At 44.9% G+C, this 26,665-nt stretch overlaps 2 protein-coding genes across 10 annotated transcripts in view; one reads left to right on the top strand and one right to left on the bottom strand.

Annotated features, from left to right (window-relative positions):
* IFT56 (intraflagellar transport 56) overlaps positions 1-4,363 on the bottom strand; it is a 60,618-nt gene extending 56,255 nt beyond the window's left edge. Inside the window, exons 1-3 of one of the 6 annotated variants that reach the window (XM_053256177.1) lie at positions 3,897-4,363; positions 3,460-3,597; positions 2,169-2,261 (exon numbers count right to left, since the gene is read on the bottom strand). In XM_053256177.1, the coding sequence (XP_053112152.1) occupies positions 2,169-2,261; positions 3,460-3,597; positions 3,897-4,169 (504 nt within the window). In that variant the 5' untranslated portion in view covers positions 4,170-4,363. Of the gene's footprint in view, positions 1-2,163; positions 2,262-3,459; positions 3,598-3,717; positions 3,876-3,896 lie in introns of those variants that run through there. The other 5 variants (XM_053256176.1, XM_053256175.1, XM_053256178.1 and 2 more) reach the window with 5 other exon arrangements.
* Positions 4,364-4,451: 88 nt separating this feature from the next.
* The window catches only part of GUCY2C (guanylate cyclase 2C), a 140,438-nt gene continuing 118,224 nt past the window's right edge, over positions 4,452-26,665 (top strand). For 2 of the 4 annotated variants that reach the window (XM_053256174.1, XM_053256171.1), the window contains exon 1: positions 21,952-21,979. In XM_053256174.1, coding sequence (XP_053112149.1) covers positions 21,958-21,979 — 22 coding nt within the window. In that variant the 5' untranslated portion in view covers positions 21,952-21,957. Of the gene's footprint in view, positions 4,475-21,822; positions 21,980-26,665 lie in introns of those variants that run through there. The other 2 variants (XM_053256172.1, XM_053256173.1) reach the window with 2 other exon arrangements.

The raw sequence follows: 26,665 nt of genomic DNA, 5'->3' as shown, positions 1-26,665 counted from the left end.
ATCTGGAATGAATGAGTAGAAGATGATTTTTTTATGTTTGCGACTTGCCTTTTTAGATGTTTTGGTTTTGTATCTATGACTGTGTTTGCGCTTATGACTCTCTTTTCTCTTCTTTGGGGTAGGTTCTAACGAGGCCGAAGAAGAATCAGAGTCCTGAGAGGGTCTGTTCTGTTCTTCCTGGTCTGTTGCGGGTGTGGGGAGAACAACAGTGCTTCCGAGCGTGCTGGATGCAGGTAAGTTGGGCTCTATGTTGTCCTGAAGTTGAGTGCTGGCTCTTCCTCCCTCCGAGGATGCGGAGGTCCGTGGTGGAGCACTTTCCATGGCATGCACCATCATGTGCTGGTGATGGGTCATACTGAGCTGAAAGTTGGTGGCAGACTTCTTCCCCTTCGGCATCAAAACATGTAGGATGCCTGATCTCTGTGGCTCCATTGGCAGGAGAAAAGAGAGGAAATGAGGGGAGAAGAACGGGAGAGAAGGGGGGGTTAAAGAGGTACGGAGAAAGGCTGAAAAACGGTAGACGGAGGAGATGGGCAACAGAAAGACAGAGTAGAGACAGAAGCTAAGGCTATGTTGTCCTCTCTGGAGCTCTGCAGGGCAAACTGAACTGGGAGGGGCTATCCTCCTGGGCCTCTTAAAGGCTTGGTCTAATTTGAATATTATTATAATATTATTATTTTACATTTTATATCCCGCTCTTCCTCCAAGGAGCCCAGAGCGGTGTACTACATCCTTAAGTTTCTCCTCACAACAACACTGTGAAGTAGGTTAGGCTGAGAGAGAAGTGACTGGCTCAGAGTTACCCAGCAAGTATCATGGCTGAATGGGGATTTGAACTCGGGTCTCCCCAGTCCTAGTCCAGCACTCTAACCACTACACCACGCTGGCTCCTGGTCCTGTCCTCTGGAGCATGCTGGGAGGATAACCCACACGAGATGTCCTCACCCAGCAGCAGGGAAATTTCTGTCTTCTAGGACACTCTACTGATCACCTGAAAGTTGCCATTGTTCAGCAAAGAAATTTAGGAAAACTATAGTGCAAGACAATTGAATTGGAATGTATCAAGACATTTGACTATATTAACACAAGTCTGAACCAGAATTATCAGTTCCTATCACATTACTATATCAAGTAACCTGAACCAGAAGGACTTTATTATCAACAGTTACTGCAGCTGTGCATTGTCATTGTACTTATCTTATTTACAAAGAACTGCCACAGATAGTCCGCTAGCATTTCATGGTCATTTAGTCTCACTGTTCATTCCACCCCCACCTTTCTTTTTCTCTGCACCTATTTATATACATAGGCACACACCTGCTGACTGAATAAAGAAAATCTGATGAAGTGAACTGTAGCCCAAGATAATTTATGCTACAATAAATTGGCTAATATTTAAAGTGTCAAAATATTATCTGTTCTTCCTCAGCAATACAGGCCATGTAAAAGAATCTTACTACATTTTTCCAGTATGCTCTTATATCTAGAGACATTTTCCTTTACACAAACACTGGGCTTTGAAAAGCAGCAGCATTAGAAAAGGGTTTTGGAACAATGACCTTGAATACCCTGTCTTAATAAATCAATGGTGGGTTGCTTTGAAGGCAGTGAAACATGACTCTTTGAATCTCAAAATGAGCCTAAAACAGCAGCAACTTTTATTGTGTGCTTATTGGACACCTCAGAGAATGTTTGACAAGGGATGGCTGCAGACTTCTAGATGTTGAAATATGTATGAGGGTAAACTTCCACATATGGTTTGGACCTATCATTGTGCCATTTTAGCTTGAAATCCATAAGGTTGTTAACATGACATTGCAGCAATCACTGCCTTTCAAGGACGTTCCTGTTTTGCTGGGCTACATCCCCAGCATATGGAATTATATCAAGAATTATGGATTCTTTGTGTGAGGCAAGGCTACAACACCTGGGGCTTTTTAGTTTAGAACAGGCTTCCCCAACCTGCGGCCCTCCAAATGTTGCAGAACTACAATTCCCATCACCCCTAGCTACAACTTATTGTAGAACTTATTGTACAAAACTTACAGCACAGTGGCCTACAGTCTTTTGCATTAATCTATAACATCTATCTGTATCTCTTCTACTCTTTTCATTTTAGGGTAGCATTCCCCTTCCTTTCAAGAGGAAGCAGGATTTCCTCACCTCACCTCCAGTGCTCTCTTGTAGTCACCCAAGTGGAAGGCACAATATCCAATCCAGAGGTCCATATCTTCATCTTGTTCCCCAATATGACGCTTAAACTTGTGTGGCAGGGGAGAAAAGATTAAAATGTTTCAAAATTAGTACAAATTTAATCTTTTTAAGAACGAGGATTTAATTCAATCACATTTAAAAGCCATACTTGTATATAACATACATAAATGTTGTAAAAAGAGACTGGCTGTAAATAACTAGACATTTAAAAAAATACTTCAGATAACCAACTACTTTCCTAATTGACAAAGGCCTGGTACCTTTAACAACTACTTAGCATCCAGTAGTTAGGTTCTCCACATTGCTGCATCTCCATGGCAAAAATAACCTACCTGCCGTACAGTTGTTAAAGCTTAGAGTCCTTCTAAGTCTGGAAACATCTAAGCTTAATAGCAGCAAAATTGGTCAGTATAATAAGATTCTAATCTGTAACTGGAATGAGTATATAGGTGTCCAAAGGCAAATATGTTTGATCCTTGTAAACTGGTAAACCTAAGCACGGTTACTCAGAAGTAAGTCTCACTGTTTTCAGTGGGACATACAGGTAGGTGTGTACTGTAGTGCAGCCTTAATATAGGATGTTGGATTTCTTATTCTGGCACAAGAGTCTACTACAGGTATGTCTTTTGGGTCCTAAAAATGATACATTACCAACAATCAATACAATAAGCAGTACCAAGAAGATAATCAGTCTTTGTGGAGTGGTACCAGACCTGCAGCTGAACCAGTGATCCCTCCAACAGAGATTTCTAGATGTTGGTCACTACAACTCCCAGCATCCCCAACTGCAGTGGCCTTTGGCTGCAGATTATCAGAGTTGCAGTCCACAAAATCTGGGAATCCCTGTTAGAGGGAACACTGATCTGAACACATCCCCCCCCCCATCAAATTTTAACCTATTCACAGTTAACCCCAATATACCCTGCCACATATACAGAACATAGTGGCACAACATGCAGGGCAAGAGATTTACTAGTGGGAATCAAAGGCATTTCAGCAAACTTGTCTTGTATATCCCAGAGAGCAAGGAATAAAATAATAGAGAAGTGAGGTAAACCAAGATATGAGGAAGGGGGCAGCTGATCAGTGCAGTCTCAAGTATTTAAGCTCTTTGTCATTTGGTTACCAACCAAGTATCTGTCTTCTCTTAAACCCTCCCAGGAACAATCCCAGGACTCTCTCTAGCGGCCCCTTGCGTAGGGTCCCTCTCTTCCCATTCCACCCTCCAAGCCATCAGCACCCCACCTCCAGAAGGGCGATGGCTCCGGTAAAGTCTCGCTGGGTCAGCAGCTCCTCCAGCTGAGGGATCCGCTTGCCTTTCTTTTTGCGTTTGTCCACCGGCTGAGGGCCGGTCCCGACGGCTGGCTTGAGTCGTGAGAGCATCTACAAGAGCGAGGATAACAGAAAACCTAGGATAGCTGAGAAGGTTAGGAGTCGCTTCCCACCTCAAAAGGTACCCTGGAAATAACCCACTCCCTGCCAAACCTTCCTCCAGCTCCTCACCATCTTGCCCGCAGGCCCGATCTGTCGCTGCCGACACCACTATTACCACCGCTACCTTTCTGCCTCACTAAGGACTCCGTTACCCTGGCAACCGCGCAGGCGGGAGGTAGTTATGGGAGGGGAATCTAGACAGGGAAACATCAAATAATGCCCGGGTGGCAACCACCACATATACTCACGGTTCCGGCGCCGGTATACCACCCCGGGTTCTTCTGAAAAACCTCAGGAATTTGAGCACGTTGGCGACGCAGTGAATGAAGGCGGGGACACCGCCTTGTTTTGGCAGGGTGGAGGAAGGAGGGGCACAATTCGGCAAAGAAGAACGGCCATCTCCATTCAAGGCTATGTTTAAGTACTTCGATGCTCTGGAGGAGAAATACCACGAAGCTCACTCCTACGGAAGAGTCCACACACACGAGAAATATTTGTCTACTAAAAATGCCCAGCCACATCTTCCTTTTTTGTTGCCCCTGCTTGCAAACGAAGTGGCCTAGAACATTTCAGCACCCTTTATCATGGAAGTAGTGAATACTGTATTGTAAAGGAAATTAGAGCAGGAACTAATACATTTTCCCGACAACAAGTCTTCCTTTCCTCCCCTCCCCCTCGATTGTACAGTAATTTCAACTAGTCTCCAAACAGCCGTGAAGCTCTCTGGGTAACTTTGCGTCAGTTAGCTCTCAGCCTAGCCCCACAGGATTGTGATGATAAAAGGGGGAGGAACCATATACATCACACTGAGCTGCATGGAGGAAGGGTAGGGATATATATTAAATAAATACATGCTCACAAGCGTATAGCAACTATTGCTTTCCGAGAATGGAAGCTCCTCTAAAAGTCCATGTTTTATTGTACGTTTGTCAGTCCTGGTGTTGCTGTTAATCTGAATATGTTGGTAAAGCATTTGTAAGGTGAAGTTGTGCCCTCAAGTCGGTGCCGACTCCTGGCGACCACAGAGCTATGTGGTTTTCTTTGGTATAATACAGGAGGGGTTTCCCATTGCCTGCGCAGTGTGAGATGATGCCTTTCATCACCTTCCTATATCACTGCTGCACAATATAGGTGTTTCTCATATTCTGGGAAACATACCAGTGGGGATTCGAACCAGCAACCTCTTGCTCGCTAGGCAAGTCAGTTCAGTACAAAAATACCCTTGGGTCCAGGGTATTTAAGAGAACTCCTGTTTCCAAGTTCAACTTTTACTGTAAAACTAAAATGTTATGAAGTTCACTTGCTTTATGAATGTGAAAGCTGCTTCATTGAAATATCTATCTTCTATCTATATATTCCTCTAAAGCGTACCCTTCACTAATCCCATGCATGGCAGCTCTCGAAATATTTCGTGAGCAAGGGGAGGGGGAGAGGAAAGTGAGTGGCCAGTGAGAGGAAGTGGCAGCTAGGCCAGCCAGCTGCCAGGCAGCAGGAGGAAGCGGTGGCCAGGCCCGCCGCCGCTTCCTCTCACTGGCCACTCAACTTCCTCTCCCCCTCCCCTTGCTTGCAAAATCTCAGGAGAGCTGCCAGGAAGCGGCGGCCAGGCCAGCCAGGTGCTGGGCATGAGAGAGAAAGTGGCAGCCAGGTCAGCCATCTGCTAGGCAGGGAGAGGAAGCAGCGGCTAGGCTGGCTGGCCGCCAGGCAGGGGAAATGAACTGGAGATGAAGTGGGGGAGAACAAACTGGGGCTGAAGGGGGGAGAATGAACTGGGCTGAAGGGAGGGGGGAACAAACTGGGGCTGAAGGGGGGGTGAACTGGGCTGAAGGGAGGGGGGAGAACGAACTGGGGCTGAAGGGGGGAGAACAGCTGAAGGATGGGGGGAAAGACAGGGAGAACTAGGGGCAGATGCTCTGCACCAGGTCAGCTAGTATCTATGCTCTATAATAAAAGGCTTAGGTGTGATCCCGTTTCCCTCTGCCCGTGTCTTTCTTGGCCGTTCTGCGCATGCCCAGAACGTCCGAGAAAGATACGGCCGCAGAGACACGGCAGCCATGTTGAAGACAGCAGCGGCCGAAGAACGGGCTACGGGGAGGGCAGAGTCAGCAGTGGGTGGACCGGGAGGGCAGAGGGGGCAGCGGGGGGAACGGAGGAAGATACGGCCGCAGAGACACGGCGGCCATAATGACGAGAGCGGCGGACAAAGAACAGGCTATGGGGAAGGCAGAGACGGCAGAGGGGGGAAGAGGCGGTGGGGGAAGCCGGCCGAGGCAGCAGCGGAGCCGCGGCCGAGGCCTGGCGGCGCCACCGAAGCCAGGCGGGGAGAAGAGGGGCCCCCCACCCGAAACCACCGCCAACGGACGGGGTGAGGAGGCGGCGGGGGAAGCCGGAAAGGGGAGGCCGGCGGTGGCTGGGGGCCCTTGCCCGGCCGGGGAGACCGGCTGCAGCATGGAGGCTGGTGGCAGCACGAGGGGGAATGGCGGCAGGGGGCCCGGAGCGCACAACTCTCCCAGTGCCCGTTAATTTAACGGGCCTAAAATAACTCGTCTATCTATATAATTCTCCTGGGTGTGCCTTTAGAACGTGCATCCCGGCAGCCCATCTGATTGGCTAGGCTGCGGAGGCGTCTGATTGGCTAAGGCGCACCCAGGAGAACTCAACCAGCGGTGGGCCAGGCTGTGGGCGGCCATGGTGGCCGCAGGCCCATCCGCGGAGTGGCGGGCCCTGGCCAGCGGCAGGCCCCGGCTGGCGGCGGGCCTGGGCAGAGCGGTGGGCCTCGGCGGAGCAGTGGAGCAGCCCGGCCGCAGATGTGAGGCGGCGGGGGCGGCCCGGCCCGGCAGCGCGGTCATGGCGGCGGTGGCAGGCCTGGCCCGGCCGCAGATACAAGGCGGTGACGGCGGGCCCGGCCATCCACTTGGCCTGGCCGGAGACTGGGGCAGGAGGGGGTAGGGGAGAGGTAGCCGGCCCCAAAGAGCGAACAGATGCTTTGTGCGGGGTCGGCTTGTATATATATAATCCTCCTGGGTGTGCCTTTAGAATGTGCGTTCCGGTGCCCAGCTGATTGGCTGGGCAGCGGACGGGCCTGATTGGCTGAGGCAGTGGGAGCTCATGTGCGGCAGGAGGCTGTTGAGCTGCTGCCGGGAAAAATGGCAGCCGTGGTGAGGGAGTGACCTGTGCTCCCGCCAGGGTCAAGATGTCGCTGGGCCGCCAGGAAGAGGAAGAGGTGGCAGGAGAAACCTTGAGCGGGGGGTGGGGGGAGAGAAGCGGGCTGGCCAGGTGCCAGAAGACAGGGAGAAGGGGCTGAAGGCGGGGGAAGAGTTAAACTAGGAGCACAGACGCTATGCACCTGGTAAGCTAGTATATGTCTATTATATTAATTCTCCTGGGTGTGCCTTGGAATGTGCGTCCCAGTGCCCAGCTGATTGGCTGGGCAGCGGACTGGCCTGATTGGCTGAGGTGCACCCAAGAGGATTGGTTGCCACGGCAGGCCTGGCCGCAGAGGCCAGAGGCAGCTGTGGAGACAAGGCCCAGGAGTGGGGGGGGGGGAGAAAGTGTGTGGGGGAGAGCAGAAGTGGCAGTGGGGAGGAGAGGCATCTGGGCCTGGAAGTGGAGACTGGGGCAGAAGGTGGGGGGGAAGAGGTAACCGCAGACCCCAAACAGCGCGCAGATGCTCTGTGCGGGGTCAGCTAGTATATATATAATACACTAAAGTCGAACATGGCAAGCCCTGCAAGTGAGTGTCAGGAAGGGGGTGAGTGAGTGAGTGGCGGGGAGGGGGCAGCAGAGAGTGGGTGGCTGACACCAAGCAATAAAGCAGGGGCTGCGGTGGGGGTGGGGGAAGGAGAGGAACAATGACAACCACAGGACTCTGTGGTCTCCAGGAGTCGACACTAACTCTACGGCACACTTTACCTTTAAGTCACCACTCATCTGCCTTAAAAGGACCTCTAGAATGCTCCAAAGGGGAACTTTGAAGGGTGGTTTATAAAAACCCCATATAACAATATGAGCTCCACTAACTAAAGTTATCTTAAACTCCAAAATAGGTCCAATTTTGATCTCAGATCATGCCCTAATGACCCATTCATTCATTCATTCATTCATCCATTCATTTATTCATTTATTACATTTACAAACCACCCCATCCAAAGGCTCTGGGTGGTGTACAAAAATTTTAAAAAGACATAAAAACACACACCATTTAAAACACAGTACTAAAAACAATATAAAAACAATTTAAAACTGTTTAAAACTAATTAAAATACTTTTAAAACAATTTACAAACCTTGGAAGGCCAGGCCAAACAAGTAAGTTTTTAGGGCTCTCTTAAAGGCCAACAGCGAGCCTAAACTGTGGATATCTGCTGGGAGTGCATTCCATAGGCCAGGAACAGCTACAGAAACGGCCCGGTTCCAGTCGCCACCAGACGTACTGGTGGTAACTGGGAAAGGACCTCTCCAGATGACTTCAACGAGCAATGGGGATCATACCGAAAAAGGCGCTCTCTAAGGTAGCCCGGACCCAAGCCGTTCAGAGCTTTAAAGGTAATAACCAGCACTTTGTATTTCACCCGGAAACATATCGGCAGCCGGTGCAACCATTTTAAAACAGGCATAATATGGTCTCTCCGGTTTACCCCAGAGACCAATCTGGCTGCTGCATTTTGAACTAACTGAAGTTTTTGAACTACATACAAAGGCAGCCCCATGTAGAGTGCATTGCAGTAGTTGAGCCCAGAGGTTACCAATCTCAGTGGCCATCATGACAATAGCAATAGCAATAGCACTTACATTTATATACTGCTTTATAGCCAGAGCTCTCTAAGCGGTTTACAATGATTTAGCATATTGCCCCCAACATTCTGGGTACTCATTTTACCGACCTCGGAAGGATGGAAGGCTGAGTCAACCTTGAGCCCCTGGTCAGGATCGAACTTGTAACCTTCTGGTTACAGGGCGGCAGTTTTACCACTGCGCCACCAGGGGCTCTTAATACATTTTCTGAAAGATAAAGCCTTTCTAGAAAAAAATAAAGCCCTATATTGCTGACTTTTATAATAGATTTATTATAAAATAATGCTGGTGTGTGTGTGAAGTCTCTTCACTAGTACTGTGGGATTTGCTAAAAGCATATATGAGGGGAGTAATAATTTCTTATGCCGCTCACAAAAAGAAAGCCTATACCAGTCAGGTATTGAATCTGGAACAAGCTCTACTGGAAGCAATAATTAATAATGGGCAATTTTCATCCTCTACACTAACCTACTTAACCTTCAGTATGAAGTTAATCTTCATACTGTAGATTTCATCTTTATTTGTGTTAAACAAAATACTGGGTAAACTGAGAAGGAGCTGGTAAGCTTCTGACACATAAATTAAGATTAATAAAGAACTGAAATAATATTGTTGCTCTTTGGGTTGAGGTAGGGAGGATATAGAATGACCCAGTTAAAATTAATGAATTATTTCAAGGCTTCAATTCCAAATTATATGAGGGAGATAAAATTGATAAATCTTTGGGATTATCCAATTCCTGGTTTCTTTAAACCTCCCAAAGCTCTCCCCAAGTCAAACAGGAGGTCTTAGTGCACCACTTACTCTAGATCAGGGTTTCTCAACGTGTGGGTCCCCAGATGTTATTGGACTTCAACTCCCATAATCCCCAGTCCTAGTGGCTTTTGGTTGGGAATTATGGGAGTTGAAGTCCAATAACATCTGGGGACCCAACGCTGAGAATCCCTGCTCTAGATGAACTCTGCCAAGCACTTAAGGATATGAAATCAGGTAAAGCACCTGGGACTGATGGTTTTACAATAGAATGCTAAAAAGCACCTGAAAATGAATTAATCCCAATTTTATTTCATACAATTAATAGGGAGCTGAGCAGTTTATGTCTTCCTGCTTCTATGAATGAGGCTGCTATTACTTAAATCTTAAAAATCAGATAAAGATCCTCAGCTTTGTAGTAGCTATAGGCCCATCTCCCTCATAAATGTTAACACAAAAAACCACCACCACTGCTCTGGCCAAAAGACTAAACAAACGTGTGTCACCCTGCACAACACCCTGCACAAACAAGTTTTTTCCCTGGCTGGCAGGTTGCTGATAACATCCAAGTTCTTATTAATACACTAGCAGCTTCAGAGCGAGGACCCTCTCCACAATACCTTCTGTCATTAGATGCAGAGAAAACCTTTGAGAGTGTCCAGTGGCAGTTTTTAATAGCTGCACTGGAAAACTTCAGCCTCCCAAAGTATTTTGTTAACTGGGTGCATACTTTGTATAGCTTCCCTGTTGCTAGAGTTAATACAATCATCACCTTTCAGTTTATTTTCTGGAACAAGAAAGATCTGTCTTTTATCTTGTCTCCTATTTAATTTGACCCTTGAACCACTGGCAATCGCAATATGATATTCTGAACTAATCAGGGGTATTCTTATTGGTCAGAATGAATTAAAAAATATTTTTAATTCTGATGATTCATAACTGATCCAAACAACTATATGCCCCACATAATGGATTTAACAGAGATATTTGGAAATGTCTCTGAATATAAATGGGTTAAAAAATGATAAGCTTAGGTTCACCTATTGCTGATTCTTCTTTAATTAACCTTAGAATTCGATGGGGAAAAGAGTATAATACATACCTTAGTATCCTTGTACCCAAAAACATTTGGAAGGTGGTCTCTGAACCTTGACCCACTCCTGACTAACATGGAGTTGGACCTAAAATGGTGGGGCAAATTGAATTTGAGTTTATGGGGAAAGATCAACATAATTAAATCCATAATACTCGTATATAATTTATTTACTTCAGGGCTTACCCCTTAATATTCCCCAAATGTATTTCTTCAGCATGAACCCCACCGCCTATTGAGATCATCAGGAGAGGTCTGTCTGCAGCTGCCACCGGCTCGTCTGGTGGCTACTCGGGGACGGGCCTTCTCAGTTGCTGCCCCGATGGTTTGGAATGCACTCCTTGCTGAAATAAGAGCTTCCCCATCTCTGACAATTTTAAAAAAATCTTTAAAGATGCATTTGTTCACTCAGGCTTTTAATTAAATACCATTTTAATAGTTTTCACTTCATTTTAAAATATTGTTTTAAGGTTTTATATTCTTATAATGTTTTAGCTTTTTGTTGTCATTTATTTTAACCAATGTTTTAATTTGTCATTTATTTGTTTTAACTAATGTTTTAACTTTTTGTTTTTGTTTTAAACCGCCAATTGACGTACGTTTTGAGCAGTATAAAAATATGTTAAATAAATAAATAAATAAATAAATAAATAAATAAATAATAAGATCAATTATTTCATAGGTTTTTATGGGAGGAAGCAAAACGGTCTAGAATTTCTTATAAAAAGCTGCAGCTCCCAATTAAAAAAAGGAGGTGTCAACTTGCAAAATCTGAGATATTATCATAATGCTTTCCTAATCACACAATTGAGGTTTTGAATATCAGAGTTCAGCTTGGATCAGGCTCTTCTCTGGGCATACATAGAATCACAACAATACAGTCCCTTAAATGATGTTTTTGCCTAAGGATCAAAATTTCTGAGATATCCTATTACATCACCCCTTCCCAACTAACAATGCTACTAAATCTGCATAGGACAGAGTATTTAAAAGCTATAAATCATATCTGTTTACACACAGCTTTCTGAGCTTGTGGGGTAATCCGAAAATAAAAATTGGAGGCAATTGGATAATGTGGCAGTCCTGGACTGAAAAGGACTTTGTTACCTCAAGTGATTGACCTAGCCACAGTTTCTCAACCGCCAGTCCATGGACCGGTGCCGGTCCGTGATGAGTTGAGTGCCGGTCCGTGCCTTGGGGAATTAACACCCCACCCTGCTGCAAACCTCCATGTTTTTCAAAAAGTAATCTTCCAATTCCAGCCATTGTGCGGCCGAGGGGATGGCTGTGTGTGTGTGTGAGCCTTCTATCCCCCCCAGTGACGGCGGCTGCTGATACTAGAATGATGCTATGGCCTGTTGTCTGGCCTGGCATCGCTTCACAATTGCGAGGTGCACTTGTGCAGTTAATAGGCTTAACTGCACCAGCACGCCTCACATTTGGGAAGAGGCGAGACTTCCTATAGCTGCTGCCAGGGGGGAACGGGGGAAGAAAATGGTGGCAGCCGGCGGTGGCCCATGCTGGCAGATGGGCAGGGAAGAAAGACAGGGGTGGCTGGGTTGCAAATGGCGGTGGGCGGCGGCAGATGGGCAGGGAAACAGACAGCCTGTGGGCAGGTAGGGAAGGAAGACAGCGGGCATGGGGCGGCCAGCGAAGGAAAGAGGTGCGCAGGCTCTGCCGCCCCGGGGACAGGAGGAAGCCTCACGGAGTGGTCTGCCGACAAGTAGGATGGGCTCTTGGCGCCAGAAGGAGCCCAGAAAGGCGCCAGCAAAAGGGCCATGTAAGCGAGAGGAGGAGGCGGGACAGACGAGCGGGTGGGCAGAGAAACCATGGCGGGGAGAGAAAGTGGTGGTCCTGCGGCAGTGAGCAAGGCACGGAGAGAAGGCCTGGCGGGCGGGTAAACAGGAGTCAGAGGAAAGCGCCGAGAGCAACGCCGAGCACAGAGGAGTGAAAGACAGAGGCAGCGGGGAAAGCAAAGGGGGGCCTCAGTGGCGTAGAGGGAAGTAACAGCGGCTGGAGGGGTGGGGAAAGCAGGGGCAGAGGGAATTTGCAGGGTCGAAAGTGGCAGGGAGAGGAAGTGGCAGCGACAAACTAGGGGTGCAGATGCTGTGCACCCAATCTGCTCGTTGGAAGATTATTTTTTGGAAAACAGAGGTTTGCAGCGGTGGAGGGGGGCTCACCCCCCACCCGGCAGCCATCCCCTTGGTTGCACGCCAGCTGGCATTGGAATTTTTTAAAATACATGGAGGTTCACGGCAGGGGAATGTAAGCAGCAAGCAGAGTGAGGTGTGGTGCGGTGGGGTAGTTTTTTCCATCAATTTCATTTTAAACTTTCTCTCCCTCAAGCCAAACCTACCTATCCTCTTTCCATCTCTTTCTTTTCTATCCTTTTCTCTTTCTTTCTCTCCCTGTGCCATCCCCTTTTCCTTTTTCTATCCCCTCTGTCTCTCTTTCTCAAGCCAAGCCTGCCCTATTCTTTCCCTCTCTCTTTCCCTGTCTCGCTTCTCTCTTTCCTTTTCTCTAATTTTTTTCCTTAGAAGTGCTCCGTGTTAAGTGTGATGATTTGGCAGAGGTGGAAAGGGAGAACAATGCATTTATATATTTTGCATTGTTATATATTTTGTACAGTTTGTATTGTATTTATTTTATTAGAATGTTTAATTCAATTTATTTTATTTTAATTTAAATTAATCTTGGCCTGCCAGAACTTTAAAAGTTAATTTTTGATTAAATTCATTTGAATTAATTTAACTTTGATTTAATTAATTGATTGATATTAAGTGCTACTTTAATAATCAGCACCGCATCCTAAAAATTGACCTCGACCCCCATGAGCCAAGTCACGGTCAGTTTTGGCCCACCAGGTAATTTGAGTTGTGCATGCCTGTAGTATAGTACTAATAGATAAACTTGAAACCCCTTTACTAACTGCTGGTCTGGGAAACTCTGCACAGAGAATTTAGCAGTCCTTGAAACTCCACACGGAGAATTTAGCGGTCCTTGACTCCAAAAAGGTTGAGAAACACCCTAGACCATAATTTTAAACCTTTCTCTGTTTTACAGTCTGAATTTGGTTTACTTCTATCAGCTGCATGGTATGCAGGGCTATGCCTGCAACAGTGTTTTGGGGCCTGATGTGTTAGGTGCTTCGGAACTCCCAGATATACTTAATTTTTGGGAAACTGTCTCTTCTCTAAACAAAACACATACATTTTTTATGCATACCTTAATTCAGATTTATGTGATGTTTTAAATGATGTTAAAGCTAAGTGGTGTGGGGCACTGAGCATGAATCTTACAGATTATCAGTGGAACAGTGCTCTTTTGGGCATCTCAGTCTACCTTGGACATTAAACTCCACCTCATTCAACAAAAAATAGTTCCAAGGGTGTACTGGATTTTCAGAAAGATTTCGATCACTGGGGATAACAGCTTCTGACACATGTTGGCAAAGTGATACCCCAGGGGCAAATCTGATCCATTTATTACAGCACTGTAAAATAATTTGCCCTATTTGTAGGGAAGTATCTGTGACAATTAACTTTATACTTCAGCGAAATCTCAAATGATCAGATTCTTGGTTGTTCTTGGTTTGTTTCTCTCCCCACCCCCAATTCTGATATCTCAGAAGGCCAGAAACAATGGGTTATTAGAGCTTTATTCATAGCTAAAAGACTTAGTCTTCAATCATGGAAAGCCACTGCAGCCCCAGATATAGAAGACTGGATGTGTGAGATGACGTATCTGGCTGCCAGAAAAAAATATATTCAGGAGAGTGGACAAACGAAGCAAGTTTAACATTTGGAAAGCCTTTGTTTAACTCTTCTCTGACTTAAATATGGAACAGTGATACCTGTGATTGTGGTTGGCCCAGACTTCGATGGTAGTGCTATTTTGTTTTGTTTTTGCTTGCTTGTTTTGTTTTTGTTTTGTTTTCCCTTCCTTTATCTGTGTGGGGTATTGTTGTTATTTTGATTGTGCAACTTTATTTATTTATTTATTTAACATGTTTGTATACCACCCAAAACACAAATCACTGGGCGGTTTACAACAATAAAAATGACAAGTTAAAAGGTTAAAACTTTACAACAATTTAAAACTTAAAACAACGTTAAAACTATTTAAAACCATCAAACTATTAAAACAGTATCTAATTAAAAGCCTGGGTGAACAAATGTGTCTTGACTGCTTTTTTAAAAGTTGTAAGAGATGGGGAGGTTCTTATTTAAGTAGGGAGCACATTCCAAAGCCTCAGGGCAGCAACGGAGAAGGCCTGCCCCTGAGTAGTCATCAGACGAGCCGGTGGTAACTGCAGACAAACCTCTTCTGATGATCTCAATGGGCAGTGTGGCTCATAGCGAGTAAATACCCAGGGCCTAAGCTATTTAGGGCTCTATAGGTTATAACCAAGACTTTGTATTTTGCCCGGAAATTTATTGGCAGGCAGTGTAGATCTTTTAAGATTGGAGTGATATGAATCTCTCCGAGATGACCCAGAGACTAATCTGGCTGCCACATTCTGGACTAGCTGCAGTTTCCAAACTACGTACAAAGGCAGCCCCACATAGAGAGCATTGCAGTAGTCAAGTAGAACTGATGTTCAGAATCATTAATAATATTTTTTAAAATCCTGGACTCCAATCAGGCATGACTTTAAGGCAAAACCATGCCTTAAACCCACTCACAGTAATTGGACAACAAGCTTACAACAATAGATTTGATTTGAGATTTAATAAATTTCTTGCCATGAGAAAAGTATGTCAAGGATTGCAGTTCACCCAAGAGGAGCTGCTTAGCCTGGATGTCAGTATGCTGATGCCTAGGTAAACACAAGTAGGGACAACTTATATCCGCTTTAGAAAGCCAAAGAGCTTGTGATGGGGGCACTACAGATTCCATTTTAAAATACTGCATAAAAATCCTTAGGAAACACTGAAAGCCACTTATACTATGTACAACAGATAATTAGAACATATAGAAGCTATTCACACAATTGCTCAAAACCGGGCTACGGGAGCCCAGCCCAATTTTGAGCAATCGTAAGAACCACCGGGCGAGCCTGGTGGTTCTCTGGCAGCTAGCCTGCCTAAAACAGACAGCTGACACACTTTGGGGGGGGGAGGAGGGACCCCAGGAAGGCACCCCACACTCACACAGTTAAGTGTGCAGCTAAGCCCGCTCTCCCCACCCAAACCCCATCTGATGCTTCACACTCATCGTGTGAAGCGCCTCATAGCATAATTAATTTTAATCTTTTAAAATGCTGTAAGCTGCTCTGAGCCTCTTGTTACGGCCAGCATGGCCAAAGTTATGGACTGGACCCAGAATTTGGTTCAGAACTCAGGCCTATTTCCAATAGCAATGTTTCAGCTCAGAGAAACACTGATGCAAGGCCTCACTCAACTGTGAGTAAAATGATTAACTCATAGGAGACAAGCTGGAAGCTAATCCCTTACTTCCTATCACAGAATGCTTATCATGTTGATGTCACCTATATTGCTCTGCCTTAATCAAATGCGTTGATTAACTAGCCTCAAGCATGTACCCCTTGGCTGTTACTTTAAACATACTTTTTCTTAGAATCACACACTAAGTAGATGTACTCAAGAAGTAATTTAATTGCTGTCTCACACATATACTTAGCTTCTTCCTTCTTAAACAACCCCTTTTGACTTTTTAACACTCTTTGGAGCAAGAAGCACCAGGAGCCTGCCTCTTAGGCAAAGACAGACCAACGACTTAAGAAATGCAGATGTTTTGAGAACAAAAGCCTGCTTCCTGACAACAAAAGGACAGTATGCAGAGGATGCTGCTCTGAACTGGTCTAACAAAGAAACAGTTTTGTCATAAGAAAGAAGTTTTATGATAAGAGCAACTGACACTTTGAAGATCCAGGACTGAGATTGCTATCTTGAAAGAACTCCTAGTGCAGGTCTTTGGGAGCCAGCTGCTATAAAAAGCGGTCTCTGGACATGGCAAATCAGCAAGCTTTGCTTAACCAGCAGATCTGGGCTCATGTGCGTATCCCAAGTGCCGCTGTCTAGCTGCACAGTAGCAGAGACTTGGAACCTGCAGACAAGAGGCTGCTTAGTGATTCTTGCTGCAGGGCAAAGAATCAAGGGCTGACTCTATCTGGGAAATCCAGCACCACCTTTTTCCATCTGTAGCCTGCATCACTCAAGCCCCAGCAATGAACAAATCCTTTGAAGACTTCTTCGTGAACCTGGTGAGATGCCTATTAAACTCACAGCCCAGCCTGCTCCCCTACTTCCCTCCTCCCTACTAATCACTGCCACCTCTTTCCTAAGCCCTCCCTTTTCTTCTTCTCTCTTTGTTTCTCTCTAAATGTTTTAGTAGGATTTATTAGACAGTGGTATTTATTGATGGCACACACATATGATAGCTAGGCAAATTGCACTACACCTTGAATCAGAAACATGTTTAATTTGAATGACCTGTTTGAATTTTATCCTGATGAGCAACTTTCTATAATAAAGCCCATCGAATTATTTGGGAGTGTTTGGGATCTTCTTTCCACTTGCGTGCCCAGACTATACATGGTCACCGTATAAAGAACTGGTAACTTTGTGACACTGATGAAACAAGCCTAATTTCATATCTAGCTCCGTGGCATATCTAGTATACAAATCAGGTTTGGTTCACAACACTGTCAGAAAGAACGGGGTATAAATCTAACAAACAAACATACATTTAAAGATGATTTCATTATTTCCACAGTATTACTATTAGTTATTAGTTAATTTAATTAAGGAGACTGTCATCATAGCTGAAAAAGATAAGAGTTTAATGGTCTATGATGTGAACAATCCTATTATACTACAGATGTACAGCCATCTGAAGGTGAAGGTATAAGTAAGAGAACTATTGGATGCACAAACATATACACCAGGAACTGGGAGATGTTGTGCTGGGATTGGATAGGGAGAGTTGCTCTCCCTCACTAAAAATAGATTAACGCTTTAAAAAGGTGCCTCTTTGCCCAGTTAGCAAGGGCTTACTGCTAACATTTACTGTTTCTAATAGACTCCATCTGAATGACTGTAGGTTAGTAGTAGAGCACATACTTTGCTTGTAGAAAGTTGCAGTTCAGTTCATAACATCTCCAGTTAAAAAAGTAGCTTGTAAATACTACTGTTCAGATTAGATACTACTAGGCTAGATGGGCCAATGTTTTGACCTAGTTTTAAGATATACATGAATCAAGGAGCAAAATATTTCCCAATATATTTAATCTGGGAAGCTTCCAGCTGTATTCAATCCACTTATATTATTCTCAAGTGTTTACATAGACTTTATTTAAACTATAGTGTTTCATACATATTACTTTAATAATCCTTGCAACAGCCTTGTAAGGCAGATCAGTGTTATCTCCATTTTGCAGATAGTGTTGAGGCTGAAATACAAAGGCTTGACCAAGGTCACATCGTGCGTAGGAGACGTTTATATCAGGAACTTCCTGGTTCACAACACAGACTGATCAGAAACACAAAATATAATGGGAAGCAAAAACGAAATACATACAGCAAACTTGTTCCCCACATTGGGTACCAGCACTATGATGTCTAATTCAGTGCCAGCCTGATACACAGAGCAGTTCAGTTACAAATGTTATCCTAATGATCTTTCTCAAAATGTTTGTTTCAATCAGTACCCATTGTCATACCTTCCAAAGCAGCATTTGCAAAAAGGTATTGGACACTTTTACATAAGGGAGGAGAGCTGGTCTTGTGGTAGCAAGCATGACTTGTCCCCTTAGCTAAGCAGGGCCTACCCTGGTTGCACATGAATGGGAGACTAGAAGTGTGAGCACTGTCAGATATTCCCCTCAGGGGATGGAGCCGCTCTGGGGAAGAGCAGAAGGTTTCAAGTTCCTTCCCTGGATTCTCCAAGATAGAGCTGATAGAGATTCCCGCCTGCAACCTTGGAGAAGCCGCTGCCAGTCTGTGAAGACAATACTGAACTAGATAGACCAATGGTCTGACTCAGTATATTGCAGCTTCCTATGTTCCTATGGTCCTAAGGGGGAAAGCCTATGCTTAGGCATTCCTCAAATAGGGGTGTACCGCATACCACATGTACCTGATGAACATATTAAGGGTATTGACACAACCGGGCAGGCGGGCAGGGGAAAGGCATGACCTATTGCCTTCATCTAATCCCCCCACCCCAGGCGATAAAACAAAGGTTGCCTGGAGCATGGAGTGTGCTCCCAGATGATCCACGCTGCACAAAGCAGCATGGATCTCCAGAGTCTGGGATGACATGTCCTGGCCTTGAGATATACCATAATAAACTGTGCGAATGGTGCATTGGGGGAATCACTCAAGAGACAGGCACACTAGGCACCTGTCTCTGTGTTCACTGTGGCGGCAAACAGCCCCAAACACACACAATCCTGATGCCAGGGTTAAGAGCGCACTCTCACCCTTAACCTTGGCTGAAGACTGGGCTACAGAGTGAGGTTAGGCGGGTGGGCAGCACCAGGATCCGCACAGATCCAGGCACTGTACACAAGCCGCCTAACCCAGACTGGACTAGCTTGGGTTAGGCTGCTCATGTGAACAGCCTTATTAAGTTATCTTCTCTCAAGTCAGACCATCAATCCGTTTAGCTTAGTATAGTCTATCCTGACTAACAGCAGTTCTTCAGAGAGGGGTCTTTCCCACCCAAACCTGGAGATCTCACAGATTGAACCTGGGATCTTCTGCATGCACTCTACCACAGACCCCAAACGGCCACCTCTACTATGAAGTCTCACAACCAAGGCATATACTACTTTGCAGGAAATGACTTGACTAGCAAGCCAGAAGTTGCCGATTCAAATCCCTGCTGGTATGTTTCCCATACTATGGGAAATGCCTATGTCGGGCAGCAGCAATATAGGAAGATGCTGAAAGGCATCATCTCATACTGCATGGGAGATGGCAATGGTAAGCCTCTCCTGTATTCTACCAAAGACAACCACAAGGCTCTGTGGTCGCCAGGAGTCGATACCAACTCGACAGCACACTTTACCTTTACATGGATGTAAATAAAGGTCAAATTTACATCTGCTGACATAAAATATACTGGGTCCCTGAATCTACAAGTAGTAGTCTGGACACACAAGCAGGGTGTAGCTATAATTGAACCAAGTGGGACAAATGTTCCTGGGGTGGGGTAGGAACATAGGAAGCTGCCTTACACTGAGAGTCAGATCATTGGTCCATCTAGCTCAGTATTGTCTATAGAGACTAGCAGCAGCTTCAAGGTTGCAGGCAGGAGTCTCTCTCAGCCCTATCTTGGAGATGCCAGGGAGGGAACTTGGAACCTTCTGCATGCAAGCATGCATGTGCTCTTCCCAGAGCAGCCCCATCCCATAAGGGGAATATCTTATAGTGCTTGCATGTAGTGTCCCATTCAAATGCAAACCAGGGTAGACCCTGCTTAGCAAAGGTGACAATTCATGCTTGCTTCCACAAGACCAGCTCTCCTCCTATGGTGGGGTGGTTCACTTTCCAACGGCTCACTCTTTAGTGATGTGCCCATATCGTTTAAGTGCCTCATTAGCGAGGCACTGAAATGATTCGGGGAGTTGCATCCGAAACGTTCCAGCAGGAGATGAGTGGTAGCTTTAAAAATGAGACACGCAGGTCCTTATCTGCTCCTCTGCCACCCCGCCGCTGTTCCATTTGCTGTGCTATCCTTCCCAAAAGGCCTCACGCAGCTGCATTGTGGCAGTAGCATGGACATGGCCACCACGCATGCATGGCAGCCATGTGCTTGGTTAGCTGCTGCACTCACATAGGAACATAGGAAGCTGCCATATACTGAGTCAGACCACTGGTCTATCTAGTATTGTCTCCACAGACTGGCAGTAGCTTCTCCAGGGTTGCAGGCAGGAATCTCTCTCAGCCCTGTCTTGGAGAAGCCAGAGAGGGAACTTGAAACCTTCTGCTCTTCCCAGAGTGGCTCCGTCCTCTGAGGGGAATATCTTACAGTGCTTACACTTCTAGTCTCCCATTCATATGCAACCAGGGCAGACCCTGCTTAGCTAAGGGGACAAGTCATGCTTGCTACCACAAGACACTCCTCTCCTCATGTGGCAGCCATTTGTGTCCCACAGCTGTGCACATCCTTTTGGGAAGGAACAGCGGTAGGGGAGCAGGTAAGGACCTGCGTGTCTTGTTCTTAAAGCTACTATTCCCCCCTCCCCATGGCTGCCCCAAACAATTTGAGTACATCCTTATCACTCTTAGCTCACTTCCTCCCTACTCCCCAATTCACTTGCTACCTCCTGATTGGAGGACTTATTTATTTATTTTATTTGTGATTGACTGATTAAGTGCCATCAAGTTGGCATCGGCTCTTAGCGACCACATAGATAGATTCTCTCCAGGATGATCTGTCTTCAACTTGGCCTTTAAGGTCTTGCAGTGGTGCATTCATTGCTGTCGTAATTGAGTCCATCCACCTTGCTGCTGGTTGTCTTCTTCTTCTCTTTCCTTCAACTTTTCCCAGCATTATGGACTTCTCAAGGGAGCTGGATCTTCGCATAACGTGTCTGAAGCATGATAGTTTGAGCCTGGTCATTTGTACCTCGAGTGAAAATTCTGGAATGATTTGTTCTATGATCCATTTGTTTGTTCTCCTGGCTGCCCATGGTATCCTCAAAAGCCTTCTCCAGCACCAAAGTTCAAAAGCGTCAATGCTTTTTCTTTCCATTTCTGGGCGGTTTACATCAACATAAAACAGGAATCAAAACCTTTAAACAATTTAAAACCACAAGTTTAGTTAAAAGCTTGGGTGAATAAATGTGTCTTTAGAGACTTTTTAAAAGTTGTCAGAGATGGGGAGACTCTTATTTCAGCAGGGAGTGCATTCCAGAATCTCAGGGTGGCAACAGAGAAGGCCCGTCCTTGTGCAGCCACCAGACGAGCTGCTGGCAACTGCAGACTTACCTCTCCAGATGATTTCAAAAACTTGTTACATCTTCAAGCAAGACTTCCCCAGGAGGAGAGTGGAGGAGGAGTGTGAGGCAGTGTCCCTCCTCCTCCTCCTCCTAACTGGCTGGCCAGTGAAGGAGCAAGATAATATGGTGGGTCAGGGAGCCACCTTCATTTATTGTCCCAGAGTCCGCTCCAAACTTGCTATGCCTTAGCACACAGGCATTATCACTCAGCTTCAATTGGCACAGATTATATCTTACTACATATTTATTATTTCAGATTTTTATCTATACTGTAGAATTTATTTTCTCTGCCTTTCCTTTCTGTTTCTTTTATTCTGCCTTGGCTTACAAATTTATTCCCTGCTTTTCTCTTTTTATATTGAATTTATTCCAGTTATGGTTTGTAAAAATAAAAAAAACTAAGTATTTAAAAATGTTTTTAATAAAACATGCTTGTATTATAACAAAGAAAAAAACCACATGGCATTATACTGCAGTTGTTACAACTGCCAGCATATTAATTGCCTGCATTATCTCTCAGTTTGTGTATTTAGAGTGATTAATGTTCTTGTTTGTATCACATGCAGTATTTTCAGGAACTTAATTTATTACATGAGAGCAGCAAAATGGGGAAAATATGCCACAAGACAAAATGGAGATCTCCATATGAGTCCACTGGCTTTATAGCTCCATAGTATGGGAGCAGAACAAGGAAGGAGGAAATGATAAAAATGCAGCAACCAGGTATGAGAGGAGAGGAGACCTGAGGATATCAGTCTACCAATCAGAAGCCAGAGCAGAGAGAGAGAACAAGTCTGGGGAAAACAAAGAGGAAGATGCTTGCTTACTATCTCTATTCCTAATGCCTCTAGTGGTCAATAGGGTAGAAGGTGTAAGACTTGATGCTGCTGGAGCTGCATCTCCAACACACTACACCTATCCTTCCCTCAAGTTCCTGAATCGCAGTTTCAGTTTACTCTGCTGCTGCTGCTGCTGCTGCAGCATCATATCTTGGCTCCCTGCTCCTTAGCTTTCCTGCTCTCAGTGGTGCACTTACGTAATTTTGGAGCCTGGACCTAAAGGCCTTTGGAGGCCCCTCCCGCTTGCTGGACACCCCCCGCCCCACAGGTTAAGCATCATCTCCCTACACACATGAGACACAGTATTTTTAATCTGTGGGTTCTTGAGGGCATAAACAGCAACTAAATTCACAAGAACGTAAGAATATAAAACAGGTATATTTATGCAAATATGCATTAGCAGAAACATTTCAACACACAACTTAACATATTCCCATCCCAAATATTTCTTTCTCCACTTCCCCCTCTGTCTCTAAAGCTCCCGGTACAGGCCATAATCACACTCTGCAGCCCGGCACAGTGTGGGCCATTGGCGACCACAGCACCCAGGACAGACTAAAGAGGATTTGGGGGCTCCCAGGGCGGTGGAGGCCCTGGACTTCGGCCCCAAAATCCAGGGGTAAGAGTGCCACTGCCTACTCCCCAGAACCTTTCCCCATCCCATCCTTAGCCTGCTTCACAAAACCATTCTTCCTCTTAGACACTCTACATTACTACAATAATACCAGCCAAGATTACTACTTGCCCTTTCTCCACAGAAGCTGGATCGCAAACATCCTGGTAGCTTTATCTCCTGAACAGTTGAAATGTTTGTACACATTCTGTCCCATGTCAGCCAACCTGTATAACTGCCATAAGTGGAATATTTAAAAAGACTATGACAGAATCATTTTTAAAGCTGTAGCTATATTTGCATTTCAGAATCTAAAAAGCAAGTTGCACTTGAGAGCGAAACTGCACTTGAGAGCGATTACATTATACAGTGATTACACTGTATCACAAATTACACTTGAGAGAAGTGTAATTTCTCTCTCCAAAAGAATTGTATTTTTTTAAAGTATAATTTCTGAATGTGTCTTATAGGTGCCTTTTCTTTGACAAGAAACCTTATATTATTTCAGTGGCCTATATACACTGCAGCAGAATGCAGGTGATTCTGCACCACCCACAGTGCTGTGTGTGTGTGTGTGTGTGTGCATGCATGTGTGTGCGCATGTCAAAGCTTGCCTGCGTTATTGCAGGAACAGTTCCGTTCCAACTTCAAGTTGTGCAAACACTGTGGCACGACAACCCCCATTATTTCAAGTTCTGGAAAAGATCTGTGCAATTCTACACATACTTACTTGGGAGTAATCCCCATTGAACTCAGCAGGGATTACTTCTGATTAAACATGCATAGGCTTTTAATATACATTACAATTAAATCACTACGTTCCCAATTTAGCTTGTACTAGCCCGGTTTATAATTTAGGGTAGCTCTTATTTGCAAATACATTTAAACTGTATTAAACTGTGAACTAGCTTTGATTTATCTTGCATCCTCCTGTAAAGAGAAAAAATATAAATAATATTTGTAGAAACTTCCTTTATAAGATGCATCATGGAAAATCAGTTTGGCTTGTTATATGTTGTAGGCTTGGGTTGTCTGAACAACTGGTGTTTGATTTCCTGTGTGTGTTCAGGAATAATTTCCAAAAGGTTATAAAAGTAATACTGTTTGTTCAAGTGAACCCATGAGCAATCACAAAACTCAGGTACCTATTTTAAAATATAGTTTAATTGTACCATTAATCTTATCCTGTAAGTGAATGTTTGTAGTGAGAACAGCCTCTCTTAGAAAAGAAAAACAAGATGAAATGGCTACTAGTATGCCTCACTTTAACAATGTTTTTGCTATCTGTACTTTTATGGCTAGTTTTTCTTTAAATTACAGATGTCAATAAAATTAAATTGGAATAAATTACTGGATGAGACATTATATATTTGAATTGGAGTCCATCACAAGATTAGATTATGTTTAGTGTAAATAAATGTGAAATAATGCATAATGTATGCAAAAAATCCTATTTTTGCATATATTCTGATGTGGTCTGAACAGTAACTAACCAGGGAAGATTGAGTTTGTTGTGGATAGCTCTATGAAAACATCACAGTGGTGGTAATGTGCTAGTGGTGAAAAAGGCAAATTCCATGCTACAGACTGGAAATAAAATGGTCATTATATAAATCTATGGTGTGACTGCATATAGAATAATATGTACAATTAAGCTTCCCCTATTGGTGTGGGGGAAAGCCTTCCACAGAGCTGGACAAATAAAATGGTTATTTTATGTTAGAGTAATGTTTGTAGTTAAATGTCAAACAAAAGTTACAATTGCCAAATGTGTTTTTTGTGGCATTTAACCAGGTTCCAGAGGACAGGAACCAGCCTCCATGGATTTGCACATACCCTCAGAGGCGTTCTTATCCCTGGACATCCGAGCCAAAGTCCAGGGTCTCCACATCCCCTGGGGGGCCCCAAATCCTCTTTAATCTGTCTCAGGTGCTGGGTAGCCAAGTGTGACTTTGACCTGTGCCGGGCACCGAGCGTGACCTCTGTTTTAGAGATGGTGGGGGGGGGGGAGAGAAATATGTGAGATGGGAATATGTTGTTGTGTGTTGAAATGTTTCTGCTAATGCATATTTGCATATATCTGTTTTATATTCTTACATTTTTGTGAGTTCAGTTGCTGTTTGTGCCCTCAAGAACCCACATGTTAAAAATACTGTGAGGCTATTCACACGAGCATGAAAAGCATCATGTGTCTGATCAACAGACACAGTGGGCACACTTGGAGGGTGGGGGCCCCCAGTAATGAACCATGCACTCACGTGGTGCATTATTGGGGCTCCGGGGGCGGGGTGATGCACGGCAGCATGTCCCGGCACCCTGACCCTGGGAGCGGCAGCAGGAAGCACGGGAAAGCCACTGCTCATTTGGGTGGGTGATCCACCCACCTAAGGAAGCATTAGAGATTGTCTGCAGGGAAGGTAAAGTTAACCCTCCTTCCCAACAGACCACCCCAAAGCTCTTCTCATGGATCGTGAGAAGAGCTTCTGTATGTGTCACAGTGTGTGTGTGTGTGTGTGTGTGTGTGTAGTGGAGATGATGCTTAACTTGTAGCAGGAGAGGGGGAGGGGGGCCTTCAAAGGCCTTTAGATCCAGGCTCCCAAATCACCTAAGTGCATCTCTGTATACCCTCAAAGCTTTAGCTGATTAGCCTATCAATTAAAATGATCAAAGGTTGTGCCATATTACACTGTTTGCCACTGAAATACCTCCACCTGCCTATTTTCCATGATCAAATAACTTTACTTGAGTAAAATATGATTCTTATCTGAAAAGAACATGCAGCTGTCATTTTTCCTAGAGAACTATTCTGAAATGTTCATCCATTGATTCTCTGACTGCTTTACATGGAATGAAAATGGAACACACTTAAAGCAGTAAGGTACTTTGAATGTAGCCACTGGTAGAAAAAGGAGGGCACATGATCTTTCACCTTTGCATGTATACCCTAATCACGTATTCCCCTAATCATGGTTGGTTGCATGATTTCTGATAGCAGGCTAAATGGGGGGAAATATAGATAATTTGTAGTTGAAAAACCAAGCCTTGCAGCTCTAGGAGCTCTTTTCCCCACATAAACTACACTTGAAAAACAAGAGCTAGCATCCAGACTAATGCTGAGCCGACATGCCAGTATTTTTTGTTGTGAGGGAGGAGGGGGAATTTTCAACTATCTTCCCTTCTCTCAGCAGTCTCCTGTTACACCTTCCTATTTGCTCCCATTTGACTTACACTTTCACATATACACTTGCACATGTACATTCCCCTGGCAGAGAGAGAGAGAGAGAGAGAGAGAGAGAGAGAGAGAGAGACCAATACCTTCTACATATGTAGAGGCGCTTCACACACTTAGTGTGAAGCGCCTCGAGGTGGTTTGCGGCGAGAGCAGGCATAGCCCACTCTTCCCACTGTCATGGGCATGCTATCGGACTCCGAGGATGAGGAGGAGACAGGCAGTATGACAGCGGAGGAGGGAGTGCAGCAACCTCAAAGGTAAGAAGCTGTAGAGGCAAGCAAGACCGACTCACAGGATATTGAAAAAGAAACAGAGCCTAGTACGACAGCTCCTGTGGAGGAAGCGCAGCTGATCTCAGCTGTAGAGAGGTGTCAGTCGAAGAGACAGGAGGAGATAAGGAGACGCAGGGGCAGAACAGCTCAACTAACAAGAAGAGCTGCTGAGTCAGGGACCCATGATGGAAAGCACTTGGCTTCAGCCTATTTAAGACAGCTTTGCCTCAGCCGCATTACTGGTAGCAACATCGTGCTTTGGTGGGCTACCCAGCTGCGTTCCTGCTTGTTTTGACTGTGCTTTGACAATGGACCATTTGGACTCTGTTTGTGGAATTCGACTTGGACTTGGTTTGATGGACTGGATATTGTAATGACTCAGACTGGCTTTGGTTTGGAAATTGCTTACTGCTTGGCTCTGACATTCTCTTTTTGACCCTTTGCCTACTTCAT

Source organism: Hemicordylus capensis, chromosome 5, assembly GCF_027244095.1.
Source record: "Hemicordylus capensis ecotype Gifberg chromosome 5, rHemCap1.1.pri, whole genome shotgun sequence".
Lineage (NCBI taxonomy): Eukaryota > Metazoa > Chordata > Lepidosauria > Squamata > Cordylidae > Hemicordylus > Hemicordylus capensis.
This window is presented reverse-complemented; position numbering and strand designations above follow the sequence as displayed.